Below are 24,212 nucleotides of genomic sequence, written 5' to 3' on the forward strand. Positions count from 1 at the left end.
GAGAATTGCATTTGTTGGCAAATACTTTTTTGTTGGCAGATACTATGCAATGATGATAAATTATGCAGTACATTTTAGAGTAATATTGAAGACTTGTGGTTGACCATAGTAGACAAATGGTTGATATGTGTGTGTGTGTGTATGTACGTTACTATCTATATATATGAGCAAGATGAGTGATAAAGATCATGAAAATTTGACAACTAATTAATTTTGATTGCATTTATTGTCAAAATTTTAGATTAATTAGTATAAAAACCAAATTCATTCTTGGTTTTTTATTTATAATGATTACATTAATTAGTTTACATAATATACATGTTTTAAATTATACAAGAAATATTTTTAAAAAATTGCATACCAAACACCAGAAAACATTCTTAAGCTCATTTTCAAGGTTGTTACCAAACACTGGAAAATAAGACAATTTTCTAAAAAATGCTCTCATTTTCCAAAAAACGTTAATGTTGAAACAAACAGAGCGTTAAAACGTTTTAAGTTAAAACACATCCTTTTGATCAAATAATTTAAAGTTTCAAATAATATTTTGAGGTTCTTGTAACTAGGTGGGAACAAGAGTACACATCCCATTTATACACTTTCTTTTAATCTTAAAAGTTAAAAACAATAATTATATTAAGATTTTGGGGGCCTTACAGGGGTCTTAGGCTTAGCCCTATGGTGATTATTTGTGATTGACAACGTGTGAGATGTGCCGACTGACTTAGTCCTCATGAAATAGTCAATTTGAGAAATAGTAGTGAAAAATAATATAGCAGCTTCCATGCAAAGAAGGTAATAAATCTCTCTTAATACATTTTTTTTTTTTTTTTTTTTTACAATATAGAAATTCTACTCTAACTTAATCTAAGTGTATATATGACTAAAACTCCCTCCTGGAGACTTCAACCTTGGTCCTTACCCTCCCCCACATCCCACAAACACTTATACTTGTGGAGTAATTATCGCACCAAGAGTGTGCGGTCTCTCTTGAAACTTGAAAAACTTTTTCTTCTTAAATTTATTTTCCATATTACAGGAGTTCATTCAACAAGAATTTACTTTTAGATATAGAGGTAATAACATATCTTATTTATCATTTTGAAAAAAGATTAAATTATATAAGAATATGGTGTAAAACCTAAGTTTTACCTATCCAATCCCAACATGTCACATCATCATATTACATATTAAAGAATAGGCACAATCACACTCAATTAATTTTAATACCCATTTGAAAATATAACTTAATTGTGAATTTATTGAGATGTTATTATGTGTAATTTTTTTTTAAAAGAGTTTTAATGTATGACGTCTGCTCCTGATGATAGCTCTTTATCATTAGGTCAAGACACCAATCAGTTTTTGGTGTAAGTGGGGATTGAACCCCAAATCTCAGAAACTTTACCAGTTGAGCTAACTAAAATAGGCACATCATCATATTACATATTAAAAAATAGGCACAATCACACTCAATTAATTTTAATACCCATTTGAAAATCTAACTTAATTGTGAATTTATTGAGATGTTATTATGTGTAATTTTTTTTTAAAAGAGTTTCAACGTATTACATCTGCTCCTGATGATAGCTCTTTATCATTAGGCCAAGACACCAATCAGTTTTTGGTGTAGGTGGGGATTGAACCCCAGATCTCAGAGACTTTACCAATTGAGCTAACTAAAACTCACTTATTATGTATGATAGGATGTATTGAATTTTAAGTAAAAAAATTGATGTGTCAATCTTTTATTGAATTATGTAAAGCATGAGTTTTATATCCCATCTTTACTGAATTCGAACTCTTTTGAAAAATGTGAAAAAAAGAAAAATGGCACCACCATTGGTATGCAAAAGTTCTTAAAGCTGTGCAAACAACCTAAAGTCTAATACTTTAGAGAGGTTGGTCTAAGTACTGATAGAGACCTATGAAAAAAGCTTAAGTAAGGCTTTTTTATTTATATTTAAATATATATTAAATATTATTTATTTAACTTTTTATATTATTATTATTATTTATTTAAAAACAATTGTTCTTGTTTTTGCAAATGCAAAATTACTAATTATATTTTAATATTTAGGTTTTGTTACATCTCATTTTTAATTGATAAATAGTTGATCCATTCATCTTGCTTCTTGACATGCGCGCAAAAGTATTAATCATGTTGATTGCCAATGATAATTTGACACATTTAAGTCATTACAACATCTTTTTGGTAAAACAATTTAGAGTTTTAATTGGGTAATATTTTGAGTTTCTTGTAACTAGGTGGGAACAAGAGTACACATCCCATTTATACATTTTCTTTTAATCTTAAAAGTTAAAAACAATAATTATACTAAGATTTTGGGGGCTTTACAGGGGTCTTAGGCTTAGTCCTAGAGGCAGCCTGCTTGGAGTTCAATGTTTTAGACTTTTTTTTTTTTTTTTTTTGGGAAAGTTTTAACCTATAGCGTCTGCTTTTGATAATAACTTTTTATTATCAGACCAAGACAACAATAAATTTTTAATACAAGTAGGGATTAAACTTCAAATCTCTTATTCAATTATTAGAAACTTTACCAGTTGAGCTAACTGGAACTCATAGATGTTTTAGACTTAATTGTGCATCAAAATGCATGTTTGTGTTTACTTTTTTGTGTGAAGAGAGAGAGAGAGAGAGAGAGAGAGAGAGAGAGTCAATGTTTTTAACTGGAGTGATACTTGCATAAACTTAGACAAGATGCCTAAAGGGGAAACATTTATCTTGTAATAGTCGATCTTTATATGTATGGTTGAAACTGAATCATATAAGTTTCTTCTCCCTCTGTTTCTCAAAAAAAAAAAAAAAAAAAGTTTCTTCTCCCTCCCTTTTATTTTGCTTGGGAAAGTTATTGTAAGTGATAAAGCTAGTAATGTATGGTATAAATAGCACTATAAATTCACATCACGTGCATCACACAATATAACACTGTACCTACTATGATATGTAACATGTACATTAATTTCTCAACTTGTGGGTTACCCGTTACCACATACCATTATTTCAATTTGATGCATATTCTTTCAAATTTGTGCATATAAAATTACTCGAACAGTCTAAAATAGAATTTGCATGATTCTTTTTTTGGGGGGTTATCCCCATACAGCTATGATATATTATAAGAAACTCATGCAGTTATGACTTTTTTTTTTTTTTTTTATTGAGAAGAAAGACATCGATTTTATTAAATCAAAATAAATAATACTCTACTAGAAAGAATTAAAAAAACCACGAAATCATTAATGTCATAAGTGCATTTGCGTTTGTGTATGAAATATTTTTAGAAATTTATGAGAAAAGAAAAAATTAATTGATTTTTAAACATTTTTTTTTCATAAAACTAATATTAAAAGTTTTCTAAAATAATTTATTAACAAATAGCCTAAGGACACCGTTAATATTTTCACTCACTTCATTATCTTATGGGTTTTGTTTCAAAATATTTGCCTGTGCTGAAAAGATGAGAAGTGAAACTTCTCCAATTTCCCAAGAATTACCGTGCCCCAATTTTCATCTTCCTGTCAAGTCTCAATACCTGCGATTAGAATAACATGAGCCATTAATGTTGGAGAATTATTTTAAATGAGCCAGTGTACATTTTAAAGAAGACAGCAAAGATACGAAGGAGAGTGGGACAGAAGTAATTATTGCTTGAAGTTTGATTTTCTTTTTTCTTTTTTTTGAGGGGGAGAAGTTTGATTTACTTCTAAACCTAAATTGACATGGGATTCAGTTGGTACCAATTATCAAATCATATAATGTAACAAGTAGGGTTTAGAGCATTTTCATCAAACATGTCAAAAAATATAGCATTTAGCATCTCAAAACACTACTTTATTTATTTTAACATTTCACTTTATAATACATCCAACATTAAAAGTTTTATTTTTTTTTTCCACTTCATTAAAATATTATTTATTTTAATCAAGTGAGATAGAGAAAGTAGTGGAGAGAGGCACAAGCGCATAAGACAAGAGAGAGTGAGAGAGAGAAAAAAATAATAAAAAACTCTAGCACCTTACTACAATAGGGTGTCAAAGATGAAACTCTACTGTAGCAAAGATGTCAAAAATTTTAAGAATAGCATGTTTGATGTGGATGATATTTTAAGGAGATGAGAGCTAAAATTAGGATTTAGCATTTTTCACATCTTTGATGTGAATGCTCTAAAGCTATGACATTACTAAGTGTTGGAAAAATAGTATAGAGTGAATAAGAAATTGACTCATAATATGTCCACTTGAAAATGATATTAAAGTGGTGAAAATTCTTGAGTACCATGTAAGAAATTATAGAGAATATGAGTTTTGGGTTGGATATTGGGTTGGGCCTTAGGCATGTTTGGACTGGACCAACTTATCCAATTAATAATAACATTTTATTTTTATTTATTTTTTGAGTCAGTAAGTGTGTATATACCCATTATTTCTAAAACAATGTGTCTGTTCAGTAATGTATATTTTAATAGTCCCTCATTCATGAAAAATAATTTTTTGAAAAACTCTCCTAAAGAGAAAATTTTTTGTGCATTCATTTAGAGAGAAAGAGACATAGAGTAGTTCACAGAGCACGGACCTTGTGTGCTTCTTCTCTGTGCTGTAGATTATTTTATCATGGGAGGCAAACGTTCGTGAGTCTCAAAGCACCACAGATTGTGTGAGAGGCAAAATCTGCTTTAAGGAGATTGTGTCAAACATAAGACTTGATTTGAATCATTCATCCTTCACGCATTTGGTCTATGAGTTTTTAATTCTTTGTAGATTTCTTATATATATATATATATATATATATATATATACAGTATTGCTTTTGTCTATCAAATCTATTTGTGTTATTGCTTATATTTAGATCTGTATGTTGTTCTCTTTTGCTTAATCACAAAGTAAATGTTGAAATATATCCAACAATCTTAAAGCAGAATTTGCTGTTTTCATTATTTATTTTTTGTGATGATTGGAAAAGTTTTTGCGTGCATCTGAATTAATCGCCGGTGCTTGCGTTTAATTCTGTAAGAGAATTTTTTGAATTCGACTTGGATTTATGATTCTGATATGGTGTTTATAAATTTTCATGATTTGCCCAATACGATGTTTTGTATTTCGGCATAATACGATTCAATCATCTTGTTACGTTCAACTTTGTTAATTGTATTAGATGTTACTGATTTTAAGAATCAGTGTAACTGTTGAATCCTATGCAACTTAATCGTCTTGGGCATATCGACTATATAGTTAGGACTTTGGATTGTAATAATTTTGAAAGTACTTTCGTTGACATTGTTTGATCACGAAAATTGTGCCTTTCGGTGATGTTGGATTACAGGAATTTATTTTGGAAGGTGACTCTCTCAATGTGATTCGTGCCCTTCAAGGTTTATCGTTTCCGTCTGTTCGATAATGCCTATTATTTATGAGATTCAAAGTTCTACCCATGATGTTAGGAAAGTGTTATTTTCTCATGTATGTAGAAATGGGAATAAACCTGCCTATATGTTAGAAAAACATGCTATTTGTATTAGTGACTTGATGGTGTGGATGGAAGAGAATCCTTGTTTCTTGGAACAAGCTCTCCATCATGATGTAATGTTTTCTTCTGTTTAAGTTTTCAAGTTTGCTATAAAAAAAAAAAAAAAAAAAGCATCCAGATAGTTTCTTGGCTAATTTGGATTCGTTGGTTTGTAATATAAATCAAAGTTAGTGATTTACATATATTACTTTAACCTTTAATGGACGTGATGATCTGGATTGGCATAATTTGTATTCATTGTTTTGTGAAATAGTTTATTTGCAATATCTATTTGTTGACCCAATGTTATATTATGCTTTTAATAAACGTATGTGATTATGATCATTGATAACATCCATTATGATGTAATGTTTTCTTGTGTTTAATGAAAGTTTTCAAGTTTGCTATCAAAAAAAAAAAAAAAAGCATCCAGATAGTTTCTTGGCTAATTTGGATTCGTTGGTTTGTAATATAAATCAAAGTTAGTGATTTACATATATTACTTTAACCTTTAATGGACGTGATGAACTGGATTGGCCATAGTTTGTATTCACTGTTTTGTGAAATAGTTTATTTGCAATATCTATTTGTTGACCCAATGTTATATTATGCTTTTAATAAACGTATGTGATTATGATCATTGATAACATTGAGGGGAATTGAAATGGTTCTGCAAAACGGTGATGTGTGGAGCGAATGGCGCAATCCATTTGGACAAAACAAAAGAGGAAGGAAAGAAGTTAAGAGCATGACAGTACTCCTATGCTAATATCAAGGTTATATGTAAATGGAAATTAAAATGTCTTTAATGCTAATAACAAAACTTTGGTTGTTTATGTGCAATGGTGTATGGGTTTGATGAATAAAGAAAATTTGGTCAATATAATAGAGTCAATTTTTTTTTGAATCTATTTTATTAGACTCAATTTTGGCGTGGCTGCCACTTTTGTTATTGGTTAGCCTTTTTATTAATTCATCAAGGATCTATTTGTGATAATTTCAAAAGTGAGGATATAAGCCCAAAATTTGATAGTGTCAAACTTGAAAAAGAGAGACAAATTGCACACTAATGGGGCTATAATTATGGGGTTTTACTCTTAGTTAGATACTGTACCTTTCACCCCTAGACCAGATGTGTTATTTATTTATAAAGTTTAAGGGACAATTTTATGTATTGATATGGAGGATACATGATAGTTGTATTTAAGCACGTATAGCCTTATTTGATTACATACATGTATATATATTTTGGGCATGTGTGAACTTTTATATTTTTTTATTTTTTGAGAAACGGGCATGTGTGAACTTGATTGGATATTAATGTGTTTAAACCCAATATATGTTTTGTAATCTTTCTTTGGATGATATATATGTTACATGCCTTAGTTGACATACTTGAATTGTCAAAAATTTGGAATGCACAAGAGTTTGTTATGAGTGCCTATTAAGTAAGAAAGGGTGAGACATTAGAGATGTTCATTCATTATAAGAATGAAGTTGAGAAATAACTCAATGAATGCAATAAGTTCTTGATTACCATAGAACTTGTGGGGGGAATCTTTTATTTCCATTGTTTTTTTTTTTTTTCTTCTTTTTTCATTGAGATGCCTTAAAAGAAAACCACCAAGACACTTGTGAATTATGGAAAGAGTGATCGTCTTTCTATAAATTCTTTAAATGTGGAGGTGTTTGATGAAGGTTGTGGTTCCTATTCCTAAATGATAAAGAACCAATGATTGTATTTTCATTGGTTATGGTCATAACAATAGTGCATAGTACTTTTCTAATTTATGAATCTATTATTCTTATATGCATGAAAATTAATTAGAATATATTTCAAGTGTTAAACTTTCTTAAAAGAAAGTTTGAGTCTATGTTTAGTATCTCTCATGATCAAGAGTTGATGGAAGAGAGGTTGAACCTATGCGTAGTAAAAGGACAAACATCATATTCGTTTAGACTAGATTTTCTAATTTATATGTTAGAAGATGAACTTAAAGCTTCAAAGAAGCGATATCCTGAGGTGCTTTCTTAAAAAAGAGATTGTCAATAGCGCAATAAATCCATCTTAGAAATCTATCCATCTTTAAGCAAAAATTTCAACATGAGTTTAGATTTCGATAATTTAATCACGATGTAATTGTAATTTAATTCTACTAAAGTTTCAACATAAATAAATATGTATATATATAAAAATAAATAAAACTTTTTAATTGATCCGTGTACTACTAGGCTACTAGCTAGTTTGAAACTTTGAATACCAAATTGGAGTTATGAAAAAAAACAAAAACCTAGTCATATGGTTCTCCTTGATTATTGGTGACTGGTTGTTCAGGAATCATTTTTGTGTGGGTCTAGCTCAATCCAAGCCCAATATAGCAATAATGGACAAAATTGCATGACATTTAGACAACTACGCCCAATAACATCTAATGTAAATGCCCAATAAGGGGGGTAAAGTACAACACACACAGTAATGGTCCCCAAGACAAAGTACCAAGTCTCCATTATAATTATGATGAGTTTGGTTCAACATTTTGCTTTTCTCAATTTCGAAAAGGATTTGGTTTGGATCGAGTACATTTAATACATTGAACCCGTTGAGACGATGACATATGACCAAAAGTAGAAATATGTCACTATCGTGACGGGTTTATTATAATTGGACATTGAACTCAAGTTTTGTCCTTTTGAAAAAGTGACGATTTGTAATTGCTTCCCAAGGAATACAACTAAAAAAAAAATGCACTTTTTCATGTTTATAAGACTTAAAAAGCATGATTTTAAGCCTCCTAGGAGCGTGGTGCATTGATAGAAATCCCGAACTAGATCACATCTGCATATTTAGAAGTTGCTTAATTCGAGTCGTGTACTTCACAAAAATATTGTGTCACAACTTAGATAGCCCTAATACACCCAAGGGTGCCTCATAACATGCGTACTGCAACTTCAAGTGGGCCATGTCAATAATCACTAGCATTGGTTTCAAAAAATTTACCAACTTTGTGGTCAAGTTTTCAAACTCATGATTTAGGCCCAAAAAGCTCGAACAAAACGGGTAATAAGAAACTGACCCAGCCCAACGAAAAAACAAACCAGCCTTTACCTATAAAGAACACAAACCGGCCTTTAACCAAAACGTTTCTCAAAACACACATCTCACAAACTTCTCTCTCTTCTTTCTAAAGAGGCCGCCGCTTCATTCCGTGTGAGGATTCGATCAAACCTCGCTCTCTACCAATTACGTTTCCCAAGAACGTTGATTTTCACCATCTGGGTCTCTTTCAATTTCATCAAAATCCAATCTTGGCATCATATTATTTCGTTTTTGGGTAATTTATCTTTCTGGGTTCTTCAATTTTTTTGAAAAAAATTAGTGCCTAGTGTTGGTTTAAGCTTTTGGTAATGGCGGAGACAAAGAACTGGGCCTGCCAAACCTGCGGCTTCGTCGGCCTATCCGACGATTCCGACGGCTATTTCTACTGCGACCGCTGCGGCGCCCAAGCCGAAGACTTGCCAACATACCTCCAGTACTGTAAGGATATGGTCTTTGCTGTATTAGAACTGTTATTTGAGGATCATGATGAGAAGTTAATAGAAGAATTCTGGGATTTTTATCAGAATGAGAAGGTAGTTTACAGCTTGACTTAGTTTTGATTTATTTCTCCCTCAATTGTGTGCTTGTGATTCATAAATCTTGGAATTACTTTTAGGCTTCCAATCAGCTGAAACTGGATAGTACTTTACACTAGCCAATTTAAGTTTATAGTCCTTTGGAAGTTGAATTGTGAATAGTCTTTACTATATACTTTTACAAGGCAATAACTCTTGGTAGTACAATTGATATCCTCAAATTAAGTTTTAAGACCTCAAAAACTGAGGAAGAGATACGGAAATTGTATGGACAGAATTGATAAATTACCATTTGTCCCAAAATCTTAACCTGTTTAGGAAGAGTGAATTTAAGTCATTTAATCATTATTCTAACAAGAATCACCTGTCAAAAGTCATATAAAAGTCATCTATTCTACTTTTGGGGTTCTAAATTTAGACTCGAACGGTAGGGGCTTTGCTTCATATGTGGATGAATTCTGCTTTTTGCCATTGGTCATTTATTGTTCTAACCTCCACTATTATACACAACCCCCTACTGCTTGTTTGAAACTTTCATATGTTTCAGTTCAATTGAGTGATGGTGATACACACATATGACTGGAAAAATTTCAAGCATATATGGAAACCTCTCTCTTTAGCTCATTATATAGAGTCCTGTGAGTCACACATCATGAAGATATATTGGGGAGTTACATTATTTGTATTCTCTTCCACTTGTCCTGTATAAAGGACAGCCATGTATCCTATACTTGGAACAGAATATTTTACTTGTATCTCTCTTTTGTTATTTGAAGGTTGCAAAAAAAAAAAAAGGTTATTTTGTGCGTATAATTAATAATTGTGGTTGTTTCTCTCGGTTGTGGATACCACTGAGCAATTATGTATATCTTTATGGTTCAGTGAACTTGTGATAGTTACCTCATATAGTTGTTTCTGAACTCTTAGTCCCTTTACATGAGGTGTACTGTAGAGATGATATAGTAAGAGCTCCACTGATGTCTGTTTCTCTACGTTCAGTAGGCCCTGCATAATGGGATAGATGTCTAATCTGATCCTTGTTGAACATTGTTCTGCATTTGTACTTCTTATCACTTCAAAAGGTTGAGAAGGCAAGATTTGTTATCAAATTTCACATTAAAGTTTAATTGAGGACCATCAGTCTAGTGGTTCATTTTATGCATTTTCTGTAGAGTTGAATTTCTGGATTTTGGATAGGAATGGCGTAATAGTTTGATCTAGGAAATAGCACCATTTACTGTTATTTTTAAAAAAATATTTCATTGATTTCAGGATTCTGAGCCGTCAGAGGATTTTGAAGAGGGACGTCGTGCTTTAACCAGAAGAGATTGAGGGATGAAGGATTGGCTAGCCATATTTCTATAGATAATAAGAGAATCAGGATGAAGGGTGTGTTAGTGGCCCATCCTTTGATGATGGAACTTCTCATGCAGATGAGTCACAGTCGGGCTAGCCATATTTCTATAGAAAATTTTGATAATAGGCTTTTAGTTGGAGTTGAATTTAAAATTTATTTTAATTATTGTTAAAAAAAAGTGGGTGGTTGTATGAAATTTAACTTTAGATTTTTTTTTTTTTTTTTATAATAGACTTTTAGTTTCAATAGGATTTAAATTTGTTGAAATTTAAATGATATTTACCTAAATTAAACCGTTATTAAATATTTTCCCTTAATTGAGGAAATATATCCTAACAAAAAATATTTAATTAATTTACTAATTAATGAGAATAGCTACTTGGCACAGCTTCTAAGCTCAACTTTTATTATAAGTTCTGAAATTTTTGATAATAGACTTTTGGTTGGAGTTGAATTTAAAATTTTAAAACATAGATGATAATGCTTTATCTAAATTAAATTGTTGTTAAATTTTATCTCTTAGTCAAGAGTTTTGTAGCTTAATATCCTAATAAAATATTAATTTAATAAGTTGCCACTTGAGGAAAAAAACAGAAACAAAAACTTGGGTTGTGTCATGAGTGGGATTTAAGTTTAGAAATTTTTTATAATAGACTTTAAGTTTGAATAGGATTTAAATTTGTTTTAAATTATTGGTAAATCATGTAACTTGAGGAGAAAAAAAAATGCGGGTTATGTAGGATTTAAGTTTAGAAAATTTTGATAATAGACTTTTAGTTTAATAGAATTTAATTTTTTTTTAAAAGTACTGTTAAATCTTATCCCTTTGTCAAAACATGGGTTTTTATTTATTTATTTTCTTTTTTAAGAAAGAAAATGTGGGTAGTTGTTTGAAATTTAAGTTTAGAATTTTTAATAATAGACTTTTAGTTTAAATAGGATTTAAATTTGTTAAAATTTAAAAGATAAAATTTTACAGTTGTTAAATATTATGATTATTATCCATTAATTGAGGAAATATATTTGGGGTGGCCCAACATTATTAGGGGCCTAAGGCAAAAAATTTATGCATGGCTTTTAATATGTAAATATCATTGAACAAAATTATTTAATACTAAGCAACTCAAGGTTAATTTAATACATTAAATACATAATTTGATGAATAATACCAACTAAATTAATGTTAAATAAAGAATTGAATATTATAGTTGAATCATAAATATTAATAAAAATTAAAAATTTATTACAATTAAAAAAATACTTTATTTTGTATATACAACGATATACTGTTAAGTAAAGTTAAAATCTAATTTTTAATTTTATATCTTATTTTTAAGAGAGGGAGATAGATATTATTTGGTGTGTGGCTTTGTAGGATATCAGTTTATAAAAATTAAAGTCTCAAATTATTGGAGAAGATTAATCTATAATTTATAATTTAACACATTTGCAACATTTTTTTGAAACATTTTAGAGTTTCAATTGGGTTAGGGTTCTATTGGTCTCGTACATTGAGAGTCTTAATAGAAATGAAAAAGAAAAATGTGTTTAAAACGCTATAAAATGTTCACAATATAATGTGATATTGACTCTCATTGATGAAATTCATCAATTTAACTAATGAATGTTTAAATAATTTTTTTGTGATTAGTAACATGGCAATTTGGAAGCTAATAATAAAATTTGTAGTATCCTTAACATCATTAATATAAAAAAAAAAAAAAATGCACAACCTTTAAAAAATATATATAATTTTATAAATATTTAAACTTTTAACCATTGCCTAGGCCTTGGGTCGGCCCTGAATATATCCTAACAAAAAATATATAATTAATTTACTAATCAATGAAAGTAGCCACTTGGCACAATCATGGCTTTTAAGCTCAACTTCTATATATATAACTTCTTAATTAATCCGTGTACTACTAGTTTGAAACTTTGAATACCAAATTGGAGTTATGAAAAAAAAAAACGAAAACCTAGTCATATGGTTTCCATTGATTATTGGTGACTGGTTGTTCAGGATTCATTTTGTGTGGGTCTAAATCAACCCAAGCCCAATATAGCAATAATGGTCAAAACTGCATGGCATTTAGACAACTACGCCCAATAACATCTTATGGAAAAGCCCAGTAAGGGGGGTAAAGTACAACACACAGTAATGGTCCTCAAAGCTCGTCAAAGTCCTAGGTCTTCATTATAATTATGGTGAGTTTGGTTCAACATTTTGCTTTTCTCATTTTTGAAAAGGATTTGGTTTGGGTTGAGTACATCTAATACATTGAACCTGTTAAAATGATAAAATGTGTCACCATTGTGATGTGTCGGTTGTAACTAGACACTGGACCCAAGTTTTACCCTTTTGAAAAAGTGACGATTTGTAATTGCTTTTTAAGAAATACAACGAGAAAAAAAAAATGCACTTTTTCATGTTTATAAGACTCAAAAAGCATGATTTTAAGCCTCCTAGGGGCGTGGTGCATTGGTAGAAGTCTCGAACTAGATCAGACCTGCATGTTCAAGAGTTACCTGATTCAAGTCGTGTGTTTCACAAAAATACAATGCCACGACTTAATAGGTTTAATGCACCCAAGAGTGTCCCATGATATGATTATTACGAGTTCAAGTGAGTCAGGTCAATAATTACAAGCATGACTTTAAAAAATTGACCAAACTTTATGGTCAAGTTTTCAAATTCATAGGTTAAAACTCTCTTTAAAACAAAAGTTTTCGCTCATAATTTTGGCCCAAAAAGCTCAAACCAAACGGGTAATAAGAAATTGACCCAGCCCAACTAAAAAACAATCCAGCCTTTACCAAAAAAAACACACCGCCAAAAATCAAAACGTTCTCACAAGCCTCTCTCTCTCTCTCTCTCTATATCGTCTTTCTAAAGAGGCCGCCGCTTCATTCCATGTGAGGATTCGATCAAACCTCGCTCTCTACCAATGACGCTTCCCAAGAATATCGATTTTCACCATCTGGGTCTCTTTCAATTTTCATCAAAATCCAATCTTGGCTTCGTTTTTGGGCAATTTATCTTTCTGGGTTCTTCAAATTTTTTGAAAAATTAGCGCCTAGTTACTGCTTTAAGCTTTTGGTAATGGCGGACCCAAAGAACTTGGCCTGCCAAACCTGCGGCTTCGTCGGCCTATCCAGCGATTCCGACGGCTATTTCTACTGCGATCGCTGTGGTGCCCAAGCCGAAGACTTCATCGAAACCGGCGTAGCAGACGAAGACTTCGTCGACAAAGGCTTCGGCGGCAGCGCCGTCTACGTCGCCAGCTTGAGCCGCCGCGTCGGCGGCAGCCAAGCCAACATCAAACCCGAGCCGCTTTCCCAACCCGAATTTGCCACCCCCAATTCCAACCTCTTCTGGAACTCTCTGACCCAAAACATTGACAACGATGCCACACCCATCAAAAAAGAGGAAGAGTTTTACGAAGCCGACGTTGATGGGCCCACGGGTCCTGAGGATTTCGGGGGTTCGGTGAAGGTGAAGCCTACCTTTGAAGACTATTACAATGAGATTAGGATTCGGTATGTGTTGGGTTTGCAGTATATGATACAGTTTCAGTGTGAGGCTTTGGTGAGAGAGTTCAAGGTGAGCCCTTTGATTTGTGGGCTCGCTGGGACTATTTGGATGAGGTTTGTGGCTTGCTCTGCGGTTTTCGATGATGACTGGGCTGATCAAACCATTCAGAACTCCGAAATGGAGCGAACAGGTGAATCCAGTGTCACGTCATTTAAAATTAGTTTTGGTTATGCTTTTGATGGAATGATATAGAAATAAAAGTAGGTGAATATGGTGTCACATCATTTAAATTCAAATTTGGTTATTGTTTCGTTAGCATGGTATAGAAAATGGAGCGAATAATTGAATATGGTGTCACGTAGGTGAATCCAGTGTCACTTCATTTAAAATTAGTTTTGGTTATGCTTTTGATGGAATGATATAGAAATAAAAGTGGGTGAATATGGTGTCACATCATTTAAATTCATTTGGTTATTGTTTCGTTAGCATGGTATAGAAAATGGAGCGAATAATTGAATATGGTGTCACGTCATTTAAAATTAGTCTTGGTTAAGCTTTTGATGGAATGCTATAGAAATAAAGTAGGTAAGTATGGTGTCACATAATTTAAATTCAATTTCGGTTATTGTTTCGTTAGCATAGTATAGAGATGGAGGGAAAAGTTGAATATGGTGTCATGTCGTTCAAAATTAGCATTAGTTTAAGTTATTGATAGGATGGTATAGAAATGGAGTGAATATGGTGTCACATTATTTAAAATTAGATTTAGTTTCAGTCAGTGTTTCAATAGAATGGTATAGAAACTGAGCAAACAGGTGAACAGACTGTCATGCCATTTAAAATTAGTTTCAGTTTAAGCTATAGTTTAGATAAAATGGTATAGAAATTGAGGGAACGGGTGATGTGGTGCCATGTTATTTAGAATTCAGTTGTCAGTTATCTTTTGATAGACTGGTATAGAAATGGAACAAATGGGTGAATATGTTGCCATGCCATTTAATATCAGTTTTAGTTATTAGTATTTCGATAAAATGGTGTTGAAATGGAGCAAATAGGTGAATATGGTGTAACCTGTCAAGTCATTTAAAATTAGTTTAAGTTTCTGTTATGGTTTTGATAGAATGGGAGACAAATTGAGTGAAATAGGTGAATATGGTGTGATGTCATTTGAAATCAGTTTTATTTTAGGTTATGGTTTTCATAGTATGATATGGAAATGGAGTAAGACGGTGAATCTGGTGCCACCTCGTTTAATATCAGTTTCAGTAATTGTTTTGATAGGATGGTATAGAAACGGAGTGAACAGGTGAACTAATCTATTGAGGACTTATAGTCTACCCCAAAAAATTTGGGATTAAGGCTTGATTGTTGTTGTTTTCATTTAAAATCAGTTTTAGTTATCATTTTGATAGAGAGTTAGGTGGTAACATGTATGCTATAAAAAATTCATTATTTATTGTGAACTGGACTAGCTTTGATTTAAAGTGAATGGCTAGGATCCTGGTAGAACTTAATTGTTGGATATAAAGGATAAGAAACAGAGGTTTAATAGAGTATCATGTGGCCTAATTGGAAATAGTCGTGTAAGTAGTTTGTAAGTGATTATTTGAATTAAATGTCATGGTCTGATGATGTTGCTTGTGAAATTGTGATATTAGTTTGAGTCAGGCATGATATGGATATTAAGAGGGAATCGACTCTCCAAATATGTTGGATATTATGAACTTTAGTATCCATATATCATATATGATATAATGTGCCATAACTTTTTAGTGTTCCTGTCCTTTTGAAGCTTGGCTGTGACCCTAGTTTCTTGACTTGGTTGCATTATGAATTGGATCAATGTTCTATGTAAGTTCATTCTTTATAATTTTATGCGAGTGCTTGACTCACTTTTATTTATTTTTTTGCCAACATTCTTTTTAGGCTAAATTACAAATTGCACCCTTTAACTTTGCCTAAAATTCAATTCAGTCCTATAACTTCACTTTTGTTCATTTCATTCCTCTAAATTTCAACTTTATTGAATTCAGTCATCTTGTTAATCTCTGTTAGAATTGCGCCATTAGTAACCCCTACAATGATGCTGTTTTTGGGTCTCATCTTGGGATACTTAGCGGCAATATTCTAACAGAATTGGATGGGAGGACTGAATTGAACAAAGTTAAAAGTTAGAGGATTGAATTGAATGAAAGTGAAGTTAAGAACTGAATTCAATTGTGGGAAAAGTTAGAGGGTGTAATATGTAATTTAGCCTTTTTTTTATGTTGTGTGTATTACATGGAAATTTTAGTGTTGGTTATTTCTAAGATTTGTAATGAGGTAGATGTTCTTCTCATATGGATGTTTTCTTGATAAGTAAATATATTTCTTCCTTAATTTCAGACGAACCGGAAGATCATAAGCGACGAAAATACCGTGAAGAACCTCATAATATGTATGGTCAGCGAGCAGTAATGATTTGGTACAGATCCTTGAGGAAGAGGATCCCATTATCTTGTTCTTTAGGTGTTTCATTTCTGGCTTGTCATGTTGCCAGGGAAGCAATCCTGCCAACAGACATGGTGAAGTGGTCACTCGAAGGGAAGGTTCCATATTTTGCTGCATTTGTTGAAATTGAAAAATGCATTGGACGTCCATCAAGTGCCTGCCCTATAAGTTCAAGAATTATGTTCGGACCGTCTCAAGCTCTTCCATTCCAGAAGTTGGAATCACTGGCAGCAATAATTGCTCAGTCCATAGGCTTGGATTTACCTCCAGTCAACTTCTATGCAATAGCTTCCCGCTATCTGCAGAAGTTATGTCTTCCTGCAGAAAAGATTCTCCCTCATACATGCCGCATATCTGAGTGGTCAATGCCTCCAGGTTTATGGTTATCAACAAATGAGTTAAGGCTTCCTACTCGTGTTTGTGTAATGTCAATACTGATTGTTGCGATAAGAATTCTATATAATATACATGGTTTTGGGGTATGGGAAAAGAGTTTGTCTAGTCATGGTGATTCATCTTCTACATCTAACCATATTGGACAATTAGACCCAATGTGTGATTCCGAAATGGGTGATGATGCTGGAGAGGCATCCGATTCTCCTTGCCAAGGTGCGGATGATTTAGGGACAAATTATTATAGACACTCATCACAGGTTCAGAAGTCTAAGTTAGATGCTGCAGAGCTTCTGCGCAAGCTTGAAGCAAGATACAAAGAGATTGCTAACACCTACGGTAATTTTTTTTTTCCCAGTATTATGGATAACAATGTTGTTTATTGGTTCTGATGGTAGTTTTCTCATATGATTAAACATACTGTGTTCTGAAAGCTTTTCCTTATCTTTAAGGTAATCAATTACAAAAATTAACTCTTTAGTCTTTTGTTGGCAGAGTATTCCAAAGACTTACCAACATATCTCCAGTACTGTAAGGATGTGGTCTTTGCTGGATTAGAACCATCATTTGAGGATCATGATGAGGAGAAGTTAATAGAAGAATTCTGGGATTTTTATCAGAATGAGAAGGTAGTTTACAGCTTGACTTAGCTATGATTTATTTCTCCCTCAAATGTGTGCTTGTGATTCATAAATCTTGGAATTACTTTTAGGCTTCCAATCAACTGAAACTGGATAGTACTTTACACTAGCCAATTTAAGTTAATAGTCCTTTGGAAGTTGAATTGTGAATAGTCTTCACTATATACTTTTTACTGGTTATCCAGCAGTACAAAACAAATTACAAGGTAATAACTCTTAGTAGTACAATTGATATCCTCGAATTAAGTTTCAAGACCTCAAAAACTGAGGAAGAGATATGGAAATTGTATGGACAGAATTGATAAATTACCACTTGTCCCAAAATCTTAAGCTGTTTGGGAAGAGTGAATTTAAGTCATTTAATCATTATTCTAACAAGAATCACCTGTCAAAAGTCATATAAAAGTCATCTATTCTACTCTTAGGGTTCTAAATTTAGACTCGAACAGTAGGGGCTTTGCTTCATATGTGGATGAATTGAATTCTGCTTTTTGCCATTGATCATTTATCGTTCTAACTTCCACTATTATACACAACCCCCTACTCCTTGTTTGAAACTTCATATGTTTCAGTTCAATTGAGTGATGGAGATACACACATGACTGGTAAAATTTCCAGCCTATATGGAAACCTCTCTCTTTTTAGCTCATTATATAGAGTTCTGTGAGTCACAGCTGGAAAAAGAATAATATTGTCTTAAAAGCCTTTATGGTTGTGTACTTTGGGCCTCTCATGAAGATGTATTGGGGAGTTACATTATTTGTGTTCTCTTCCGCTTGTCCTGTATAAAGGACAGCCATGTATCCTATACTTGGAACGGAATATTTTACATGTATCTCTCTTTTGTTATTTGAAGGTTGCAAAAAAAGAGGTTATTTTGTGCATATAATTGTGGTTGTTTCTCTCAGTTGTGGATACCACTGAGCAATGATGTATATCTTTATGGTTCAGTGAACTTGTGATAGCTGCCTCATATAGTTGTTTCTGAACTCTTAGTCCCTTCATGTTATCCTTACATGAGGTCTGGAGATGATATAGTAAGAGCTCCACTGATGTTTGTTTGTCTACATTCAATAGGCCCTGCATAATGGGATAGATGTCTAATCTGATCCTTGTTGAACATAGTTCTGCATTTGTACTTCTTATCACTTCAAAAGCTTGAGAAGGCAAGATTTATCACATTTCACATTAAAGTTTAATTGAGGGCCATCAGTCTAGTGGTTCATTTTATGCATATTATGTAGAGTTGAATTTCTGGATTTTGGGTAGGAATGGCATATATAATAGTTTGAGCTAGGAAATAGCACCATTTACTGTTATTTTTTTTTTATAAAACTATTTCATTGATTTCAGGATTCTGAGCCGTCAGAGGATTTTGAAGGGGGACATCGTGCTTTTAACCAGAAGAGATTGAGGGATGAAGGATTGGCTAGCCATATTTCCTTAGATAATAAGAGGACCAGAGATGAAGGGTGTGTTAGTGGCCCATCCTCTGATGATGGAACTTCTCACGCAGATGAGTCACAGCCAGGCTTGGGTGGTGATAAAAACTCTGAATCCAATGACCAAGCTTCAGCTGAGACTCTGCAAAGTGAAGCCATCAGACATTTGAAATTGGACATGGAGGAGAATAGGTTCTATTACATTCCACCAAGGGTCAAGATCAAAAGACTTGATTACCTTCACTATGTGAGGAAGAAGGATGAAGGAGCTTACACTTATGCTGCCCATGCTGATTATTACATACTGCTTCGTGCTTGTGCTAGGGTTGCACAACTTGACATTCGGATTATGCATACTGGGGTATTGAGTCTTGAAAAGAGACTAGCTTGGTTGGAAAACAGAATTGACCACTGCTTGCATTTAACACCACCTAATGTTTCTTGTCAGTTTTGTAGTGATATAGCACCAGAGCATGCTGATGATGATTCCATAGGGCTTTCAAACTTAAATATATAAAAGTTCATTTTCTATCATAAACTTTAATATCTCATTTATATGCCTGTTTTTCTAATTCTTTTTACAACTACAATCAAGCCCGTCTCAAAATTTTGGGGTTGCCTACATATCCTTAACAGACTAATCAGGATTTACCGCATGATTAGTCTAATTTTTTTTCTTTCTAAAAAAATTGGCTCAGCCAAATCCCTATACAATTAATCTCACCGTCTGTTTGGGTAGGGTAGAGCTTGAATTTGGGGAGAAGCCAGAATTTAAGAATGGCATTTATCAACTCCTTCATTTGGATAGATATTTTAAGAAATTTGAAATTTCATGCCAAAATTGGGGAGGCCAAAATTACAGCTCCAAATTATGTGTAAAAAGAAGAAATTCTGAAATTGAAGGCAACGCAGGATTCTCAAATCACCAAATGTGCTCATGAATTCAAGACCCAGTTAAATAGTTTTGCAAAGACCTCCTTCACTATTCAGTCTCTGTCTCCTTCATCTTCGTTCCCCTTTTTTCTTCAGATTCAAGGTAAGATATCTCTCACCACTCTCAAATTTTTTTTTTTTTTTTCTTTTTTAGTTTCTATGTTTCCATATGGCATTCTCTTCATTTTAATCTTTCCCATCCCCACCCAGCAAACCAGCAGCACGGTCAATTGATTAACATGTAGAGCCGATTCTTGTCTGGGGAGATTTATTTCATTCAAAGGCTTCTCTTATGGTATAAATTCTGAAGAATACCCATCTTTTTCTATACCCAAGAAGCTTGATTGGCTATTTATTGAGGCAGATGTCATATTCTTAAATGGATTCTATTGGTTTTTATGTGCACATTTTTTATTATTAATCACAAGTATCGATTGTTGTCCTGCATATTTGCCAAAGGAGATGTTGTATGGGTTTAATGTCTCCCACTATGGTCTGTATGATGTTTGTGAAATTGCTAATATGGCCTTCTTGTCCTAAGCTGGCCTCAAGCCAGGGGCGGGTTTTGATTGGTTTGTGAAATTGCTATTTCTATCATGTTTTCTGTCAAATCCATAAATCAAAATCCTCCTTACTGCTAATTATCAAGATTGTGTTTCTTTGCTAATGATCTTGGATGTGTTTCTCTATATTCAGTTCTGTAGTTCTTTCCCCCTCCCCATTCTTGGTTTGAAGCTAGAAAATCAAGGGCAAGTCTTTCCTGAATTTTGGGGAAGTTCTCTTCATTAGCTTCCAATGAAAAGTTGTTTCTCCCTTTTAAGGCTCTGTTAGTTTTACTGTTAAATGTTAGGTACCTAACTACCCCCAAGCATTCTACCAAATGCTTGTCTGTTAGAGTATAATTCTTGATGTAAAGCTGGATAAATCTTACTATATACAGCAAAGGAGAGTTTTTGCCACACTCTATCCATTATATATTTACCTATGTTAAAAAGAGTGAAAGACGTGTGAATAGTGTTTTTTGTTGTATTGGAATTTTGGTGAGTCAATATGCTCCGTTTGATAGACACAATTTAGTGAGAAAAATACGACTCACAACTCACTGTTAGTGAGAAGAGAAGACTCACAAAGCTCCCCATTTTGGGGAGAGAAATCGTCTCTTCTCCGAACTGATCAAGAAGTTGCTGAGAGAGAGAGTTGCGTGTGGCAGTGGGGATAACTCAGGAAAGAGAGAAAGGGACAGTACAGATTTGGTGAGGTGTTCAGATAGAGAGAGGCGCTGAGGCAGAGAGAAAGGATCACTGTGTGAGAGAGAGAGAGAGAGAGAGAGAGAGCAGGGGAGTCGGTGAGAGAGTGACTAATTGATAATTTTTGCTTACAAACTATTCAGCGTATAGTCCCTGTGAAGTTTGGGTGCGTTGTATAAGTTTTAGTTGGAAAAAGGTTTAGTTATCTCTTAGAATATGTATTGTAAGGAATTTTTGTACTTGAATGGTATTAGCCAACTTACATTGGCTTCAAATTTGCAAGGTTCAGGGGAGTTAGATAATGATTTGTTTCCAACGAGTCAAATTTTTCTTCAAATAGAAAATTTCCACCAACCCTCATCAAAATTATTTCATTGTTGATGGTCATAGTTTAAATTTGAATATAAATTTTACATGTCATAGGGTCATTGTTCAAATTTATGAGACATGAAAATATGCAGTATATGTCCATTTACTACATAATGGAATTAATATATCAAATGATATTTCTGTGGTTTACTCCCTAGGGGTGGGTCCAAAGGGCCTTGCCTTGGTGAGGTTCCATGTATAAAGTAGTTTCATCATACAACAACATAGCTTTTTGCTCTATGCATGTGATTCATCTGATGTTTCCTGCATTCATTGGTTTTCCAGTTCGGTAAGTTTAAGGTTTTGTTTTATAAATGGAACCTTTTTTCTGTGAGAAAGTTTGGTCAAATGTGGTATTTGTAGTTTTCTGTTTGAATGTCTGATTTTTTTGCCAAGTAATAATCTTGTTCGTGGATTATAATCAAGATATGTACCTTGTGTTTCATTTAATTTTAATTTTATTGACTTTGCTTTTCTTTCGTTGTACTTTAGATTGTTATTGATGTAATTAATGATCTAATTAAATTGGGTTTATGAGGTTGGTGAGTCATAAGTTGTTTTTTAAGTAGTAAGGGACAGGATGTTTTGTATGATGCGAGTCACATATTGGTACAACCAACTTATGGCACTATGAATTTTAAGCTCATCAATATCTCCATGTTTTGTAATATGTTTAAATTATATAACCCTTTATGCCTAAGGTACCAAACTGTTGAATGAAATGCCTGAAAGAGAGATTGTATCGTAGAATTTAATGATTGTAGGTTATATATCATGGGAGGATCGCTTTTGATTGCTATACCTGAGCAGAATTCATTTCAACAAGTGTGTATGGTAGTCTTGTGAATTGGACTAATAATATTTATTGGTTATCATGAACATGGTTAAGTGATTACTGTCACGTTATGAATGTATTTTGATTTGATGTAATTACCTTCTGCATTCACAAATGGTTTTTTGCTAATTCCTTTTACATGAATATTTTTTTGCAAGTTTTCACTTGGAAAGTTGGGTGTTGGAACATTTGGTTTTTATTATATTCTCTCTTTTGTAGCTCAAAATTATTAGAGCTATTGAGGTTTAGTTTTGGTTCACATTTAGTTTGAATTACTTATCTATGTAAATGGCTGTTGTAGGTGCCCGTCTCTTTGAGTGGAGACAATTACATCTGAGTGACATGGGTTGATCTTAAGTCTTCTCCTTGACTAAAAATATGAGAAGCTTGCTATAGGTCTTGTAGTGTATTTGTATCCATATTCTATAATTTTTCTATCGTTAAAATTTTCTATTCTACTTTCTGGGATTTAAAAAAAAAAACTCAGTAGCCAAAACAGAGACAATGATTCGGAAGTGTTACAACAAACGTGATATTTCGCAATTGACATGACATAAGCATAAGGCCTGGGACTTAATTCTAATAATACTAAGTATCACTTTTTTTCTCCAATTGAGAAAAAAATCTATTTTAATTTTCATCTAACCGTTTTTCCCCCTAGCCATTTGTTTATTTACAATATAACCGATGTATGTAATATTGTGTTGACGAAGGGCTGTTAAACAAAGAAAAAACAGAGAGTATAATATTTTGTATTCCAAAAAGAGATTGTAAATTGTTGTAGTTTCCAAAATCTTTTTTTTTCCCCTCGAAAATGCATGTGAAGTTAATGTGGGGTTCATTGTCATGCAATATGAGATTAGCTTGTCATTGTTGTTAGATTTCAGTATATACACAAGGTATGATGGGAAGTGCCTTTTGGCCACAATGTAGAGGACAGGTCCTAAGTTCCAGCTCAAGAGCCTCATCTTAATTTCCAGTTACTTTTTATGTGCAGGGGATTTGTTTCAAATTGCCGGTACCAAATTGACACTAGACCACAATGACCAGTGCAACTATGATGTTCATCTGCTTCTTGGTGACCTCTCCTATGTTGATGGCCTGTAGCACCGATGGGACACATTTGGTGAGCTGGTGCCACCCCTTGCAAGTGGGAGACCATGATGGTTACAAAAGGGATAGTATGGGTTTGATTCCTATAATGCTAGATAGAAGATGCCTTTGAAGTGAGTGGATTGAGTTCAAATCTTGATTTTTGTTTTGAATTCACAGGTATTCATGTCATTATGCTTAATACATATAGGATCAAAGGATCAAGAATATTAAAAGTTATGCCAATTGTTAATAGGCTATAAGCCTACTATTAGGTTGAACTTTTTGAATTCTTTTTGGACACTATAACTACTTAACATTATGATCTAATGCTTTTTAAAACACAAGTATATATTTGAAATATGTTCATGTTGGCTTGTGATGTCTCTTTGAAAAATGTCATTTTATGAATTTTTTTTGTTAATACTAAATTTATTGTCTTTTGATTAAATTTAAAATTTCTAAGCACTTCAAGAACCAAAAGATTTATATTTTGGTTTGTGTTATAAATAGATTCTATGACACAACCCAATCTAGCAAATCTTTTATGCTCTACCTTGTTGGCTGTTGCTATATTTTCTGTAAAAAGTCATGTTTTGGTTTTATGCTATAAGCTACTTGAGAGCCTTTTGTTGTTGTTGCATTACACAAAAGACCGAAACAACAATCAATAGATTTGGCATGAAAACCTTGTTCAAAGAAGCAATTGTCTAGGCCA

At 32.9% G+C, this 24,212-nt stretch overlaps 1 protein-coding gene across 2 annotated transcripts; it reads left to right on the plus strand.

Moving 5' to 3' along the window:
* The first annotated feature begins 13,341 nt into the window (after positions 1 to 13,341).
* Positions 13,342 to 23,855, plus strand: LOC115982772 (TATA box-binding protein-associated factor RNA polymerase I subunit B-like). Of its 2 annotated transcripts, XM_031105482.1 has the most exons (6): positions 13,342 to 14,242; positions 16,438 to 17,274; positions 17,431 to 17,564; positions 18,930 to 20,054; positions 20,162 to 20,246; positions 23,400 to 23,855. In XM_031105482.1, exons 1-4 carry the CDS (start codon positions 13,621 to 13,623, stop codon positions 19,533 to 19,535), a joined length of 2,199 nt encoding a protein of 732 aa, XP_030961342.1. In that variant the 5' UTR covers positions 13,342 to 13,620; the 3' UTR covers positions 19,536 to 20,054; positions 20,162 to 20,246; positions 23,400 to 23,855. The 2 variants fall into 2 exon arrangements, with proteins under 2 accessions (XP_030961342.1, XP_030961343.1); XM_031105483.1 differs by lacking the exon at positions 20,162 to 20,246.
* The last annotated feature ends 357 nt before the right edge of the window (positions 23,856 to 24,212 follow it).

Source organism: Quercus lobata, chromosome 3 (genome assembly GCF_001633185.2).
Source record: "Quercus lobata isolate SW786 chromosome 3, ValleyOak3.0 Primary Assembly, whole genome shotgun sequence".
In the NCBI taxonomy this organism is placed as follows: domain Eukaryota; kingdom Viridiplantae; phylum Streptophyta; class Magnoliopsida; order Fagales; family Fagaceae; genus Quercus; species Quercus lobata.

Bases quoted from the DNA above. Each gene is read 5' to 3' on its own strand.
- LOC115982772 (XM_031105482.1), top strand. From the start codon at position 13,621: ATGGCGGACCCAAAGAACTTGGCCTGCCAAACCTGCGGCTTCGTCGGC. The intron at 14,243-16,437 runs GTGAATCCAGTG...CCTTAATTTCAG, and splicing joins CTCCGAAATGGAGCGAACAG to ACGAACCGGAAGATCATAAG. The intron at 17,275-17,430 runs GTAATTTTTTTT...TTTTGTTGGCAG, and splicing joins AGAGATTGCTAACACCTACG to AGTATTCCAAAGACTTACCA.